The 5,260-nt window shown below is 41.3% G+C and overlaps 1 protein-coding gene across 1 annotated transcript; it reads left to right on the top strand.

The window, feature by feature from the left end:
- The first annotated feature begins 351 nt into the window (after positions 1 to 351).
- LOC127103211 (uncharacterized) lies at positions 352 to 1,329 on the top strand. Its single transcript, XM_051040482.1, has one exon. It carries the CDS (start codon positions 352 to 354, stop codon positions 1,327 to 1,329), a length of 978 nt encoding a protein of 325 aa, XP_050896439.1.
- The last annotated feature ends 3,931 nt before the right edge of the window (positions 1,330 to 5,260 follow it).

Raw genomic sequence — 5,260 nt, 5'->3', positions numbered from 1 at the left:
GAACCTTATTAGAACCTTGGACTCGAGAGTTGTGTAGTATGGACCCAATAGGAGTCTTCCTCTTTGGGACCATACGAAGGCCTCACCCAGACGAGACTCTTTTTGGGGATGTTATTGGCGGATAAGCCTTCGTCATGACAGTAACCTTCCTAAATAATGATTGATGACTTTGGGAACCTTTTAACTATATCATCCTCCCAAAAGGGTTTTGTTTAGTAACCAAGGATACCCGCTCTCACGGCCTGTATGTTGACCTACCTGTGGCATGCATAACATTATTCATAACGGGATATTCATATTATTTTATTTCCAAGGAATCTGAGTGTCATAAGTTGCAGGAATTCAAGAAGCATGGAATCAAGCAAAAGAAACATTTACTCTTTCAAGTTTAAAGATCCCGGTCTAAGGAGTTTACGTGACTTGGTCTCTCAGATGCACCCGATGTACAGAATCAACTTTAGGAAGAATTATGGCAATCTTCTCAACATCCTTAACCAACGAGTGGACCATACAGCTTTAGTCACTCTGGCTCAATTCTATGACCTACCTTTAAGATGTTTCATATTCCAAGATTTCCAGCTAGCACCAACGTTGGAAGAATTCGAGCGTCTTGTTAGGATACCTATGAAGAACAACCCACTATTTGAAGGGATAGATGAATCTTTGCCCCTTGAGATCATTGCTAGCGTGCTTCACATGGACGAAAGAGAAGTAGAGGCTAACCTAGAGACTAAAGGGAATACCAAAGGATTTTCGCTAAACTTTCTCTTGGAGAGAGCTCATACCCTACTAAAAGCAGAAAGTTGGGATGCTTGTTACTATGCTATTGCGTTGGCCATCTATGGCATCGTCCTGTTCTCAAATATGGATGGTTTCATAGACATGGCTTCTATTTGCGTTTTCCTTACTGGAAACCCAGTACCCACCTTGTTAGCTGATGTTTACTATTACATGAGCCATAGGTACACCAAGAAGAAATGGATGATTGCTTGTTGTGCTCCTTTACTATATCAGTGGTTTCTTGAGCATCTTCCGAAGACAGGTGTTTGGGTAGAACAGACAAATGTTAGTTGGCCTCAGAGATTGGGATCACTCCAATCCAAAGATCTTTCTTGGTATTCCAAAGAATACATCAACATGGACATTATATTCAGCTGTGGAGATTTCCCTAATCTACCACTAATTGGAACTCAAGGATGTGTGAATTCTAAGCCGGTTCTATCACTAAGACAGCTCGGCTACCCAATGGAAGTCCCTCCAAAGGCAAAGTCTTTGGAAGCTTTTTTGTTGCTTGGCTTTGGGGTTGAGAATCCTAGCTTGTTCCAATGAATCAGAGAGGCTTGGAAGAATGTCAATCGAAAAGGGAGAGTTGATTTGGGGAGAGCTAATGGGATTACAAAAGAACCATATTTTCATTGGGTAAAGAAAAGGGTGGAGATAATCAAAATGCCATTCATCACTAGGACACCTGTACCTCTTCGTGAACCTAAGCTCACCCATATCCCTATTGAAGAAATGGATGAACTCAAGACCACCATGGCAAAGTTAGAAAGAGAGAATGAAGAGTTGAAGTTAAAACTCCAACAAGTCATCAATGAGAAAAACACCATGAAGTGGGAGCTTGAGAGAAAGGATGTACAACTTCAAGCACATGTGGAAAAGTTCAACCAAGAGGAGGATAAGAGGAAAAAGATCAAAGTGGGACTAGAACAAGCTGACCATTGTCTAGATACTCTTAAGGGTCAATTATGACGAGCCTAGAAAGAATGCCAAGACAATGAACATTGGTAGCATTTGGCCACGAAGGAAAACAAGACGATAAGAGATACACTTGGGGCTCAGATAAAAGAACTCACCATTTCTATTCGTCATGCAAAGGATGAAGCAAATCAAGAACGCCGACTCAAGAATGTAGCCAATGAAGCTTCTAGGGTTTCGCCCATGATATGGGAGGAGAAGTGTCGAGAAGTAAGAGACGCAAAAGAGTCTTCCAGCTATTGGAAGAGTCAGCTAGAGTCATTACACCAAGACAACTCCATATGGTTGAAGGAACGAGAGTATGTGATTGAAGATTATGAATCCTTTAAGAAAACCATAGACTTCTTGCAAGGAGATAGGGATAAATTTCGTGCAAAGCTCGATGGGCTAGTGGGGTTTTGTAATTGGGCGGCTAAAGAATTACCATGGAAGTTAAGAGACGCAGTTGAAGAGTTGAAGGAAGATAGCACTCCTCCAGCCATAATCAGTTTCATCCTGCTCTGTAGAGGGTTCCTGAAGAGATTCAAGGAAGAACTAGAAGAGCTCCAAGCCAGAAAGCCTGCAGTTAAATTTTCCTATGTCTTACATTTGGTTCCTTTGACAATGTATTTTGAACTAGGGCCTTTTTGGACCCCTATGTTATGTACTTGAATAAATGATGTTTAAAATTACTCAATTATTGTTATTCTAAGTATTTCATGTTTCTCTAAATTGCTAACAACTAATGGAACTCAAACGATTCCCTGAAAATAAAATATGCATAACATTCGCATCTTTATTATGCATCACGCTTCATAAAAATTCAAAAAAACTTACCCAACCTTTTTACCCTTTATCCAGCAACATTGACTAATCAACACCGATACGAGACACGAAGCAAATACAAGATGACGTTAGAACAAGTTGAGGCTAACCAAGTTACCATGAGGACAGACATCAATACGATCCCAGAGAAAATGCATCAACTCTGGAGATAATGCTCACAATCACCCAAAGAGAGAGGGTTGTGGATGAAGAAGCTGGAGCAAAGAGGAATGATAGTACACCAGGATTGGTCCACCAAGACGAGAGCTTCATCCCCGCCAAGAAGAGACTAGTTCATACACCCGTAGGAGGCAAAGGAGATGGGGATCGTGCAGAGCCTTCTGATGCGTCTACTCATTATGGATCCGAAATTAGAGATGACCCGTACGATGCTTTCTATGTGCCTGATCAACCGAAGCCTAAGATACTTCCAGATCCTGCTGCAGATAGGCTTCGTACCATGGAAAAGAAGATCAAATCTATAGAGGGGAATAATATCTTCGGCGCCTCTGCCATAAACATGCGTTTGGTATCAAATTTGGCCATCCCGGCTAAATTTAAAACTCCTGATTTCGAGAAATACAAAGGACAGACTTGCCCAAGAAGTCACCTAGTAATGTACTTCAGGAAAATGGCTGCTCATACTAAGAACGACAAACTGCTTATACACTGTTTCCAAGACAGTCTAAGTGGTGCGTCCCTAAGATGGTACATGATCTTAGAGCAGGGGCGGATTCAAAACTGGGAAGACTTGGCTGACGCATTTCTCCGTCAATACAAATATAACTTAGATATGGCACCCGATCGAATGCAGTTATAAGGGATGACCATGAAAGAAAATGAGTCATTTAAAGAATACGCCCAGCGATGGAGATAGTTGGCTGCTCAGGTAGAGCCACCATTGTCTGAAAAGGAAATGACCGGAATATTTGTGGACACCTTGAAGGACCCATTCTTTGATAGATTAATGAGTAGTGCAGCGTCCGACTTTGCGCATCTAGTCACGATCGGAGACCGCATAGAGAAAGGGTTGAGGGATGGGAAGATTCCAGGAGCTGTGGCAACCCTAGCGCACCGAAAAAGTATTCTGGAGGCTTCCAGAAGAAAAGAGAAGGTGAAACGAGCGCTGTATCCAGAGGCTATAAGGGGAAGCAACAGGCTCCATATGGCCAAGTCGTCGTCGTTGTACCCATACTTTATCAACAACCAATGTAGCAACAACAAGTGTATCAACAACATCGTCAACAGCAAAACACCGCGCCACCAAGACAATTCAAGCCAAGGCCTCCAAGAAGGCAACTTGATCCTCTACCAGTACCTTATAGCCAGATATTCCCATATTTGCAAAATGAGGGCCTTCTGACATTGAGGGAGCTAAAACTGGTTGTTTTCCATATCCACCCGGATATGATGCTAACGCCCATTGTGAGTTTCACATGAGAGCTCCGATCATACCTTGGAGAATTGTTTCACATTTCAAAATCGGGTACAAGACTTGATCGAAGCAAAGGTTGTCTCCTTCACTCCGAGACGCCCATACGTGAACACCAATCCCATGCCAACACATGGGGATGCTTCCGTCAGTGCCATTGAGGAAAGTGATCAAGGTGAATTGATCCTTAAGATTGAAGAAATTCAAACCCCTATCGCCAGGATAGGAGTATAATTGCTGAAGAGTGGTCTAATCCCGTAGGAGCTAGTTGATGAAGAGAACAATAAAAAGTTAAGGAATTTTATACAACAAATACTAGATCAAGGCGAGTTACAGATAAATCGTTGTGTCAAGAGCAAGGGAGAGGAAGAGATAGCCGTGGTGGACATCCCTTATGATGAGGTTAATGTGGAAATACCTATAAGCCCATTGGTGATAGAGTTTCCAGCATCATTCGTGTATGAAGATGAGAAGGCGGTCCCGTGTGTAGCGGTGTATTCGTCACTTTATGATTTATTGATTAAATCAAAAGCAAAGCATACAATGAATCGAGTCGCCACCGCACTTCTATTTATTCAAAGGAATGGCTAGAAAGCGAACAAAAGCCTAAGAAGTTTTACACAAAGAAAACTAATAAAAGATCAGAGATCTGGGTAAGGGGTTAATTACGCAATGGGAAGGTGTTAGGCACCCAAAACGTCCTAGGTACTCCTAGGGAGCCCTTTTCACAACTTGTTGTACGAAATGTTATTTGTTTATGAAATATTTATTGTGCAAACATTGATTGAAGGGATGAGAAAAGAATGTACAAATTTATTTACATTTTTGTGTTTGGATGGATGAAACCCATTTCCTACGTACCTTTTCATGAAAGATAAGGATCAAAACGCCGTAGTTCGGCTAAAAGATTTCAAAAAGTGAGTGGATTGATTTTAAACAAAAGCACTAAGGTCTTTCGTTATGAAAGGGAGAAAACTCAACCTATATCAACAACAAGTCCACCATGTGAGAATAGCTTCGACATACTAGAGGGGTTAACCCTGTTTTCAGTATGGAAGTCTTACAGTTCGATCACTAAGGACGAAAGGTGAGATTCACATCAACCACTAAGATAACTCAGATCTATGGCTAATGCATGAAAATTTGATTAAAAAGTGATCATTGGAATCACAAAAGCAATTGAGTGAGTGGAATTAACCAATTAGAAGTATTAACAAAATGAAGTCAAAGTTGACATTAAAGTTCAATTCACAATGAGTGTTATGA

The sequence above is a fragment of the Lathyrus oleraceus genome, chromosome 7 (assembly GCF_024323335.1).
Source record: "Lathyrus oleraceus cultivar Zhongwan6 chromosome 7, CAAS_Psat_ZW6_1.0, whole genome shotgun sequence".
Lineage (NCBI taxonomy): Eukaryota > Viridiplantae > Streptophyta > Magnoliopsida > Fabales > Fabaceae > Lathyrus > Lathyrus oleraceus.
Note: the sequence above shows the minus strand (reverse complement) of the source record. Positions and strands in the feature narration are given on the sequence as shown.

Excerpts from the sequence above, each read along its gene's own strand:
- LOC127103211 (XM_051040482.1), top strand. The coding sequence starts at position 352 with ATGGAATCAAGCAAAAGAAACATTTACTCTTTCAAGTTTAAAGATCCC.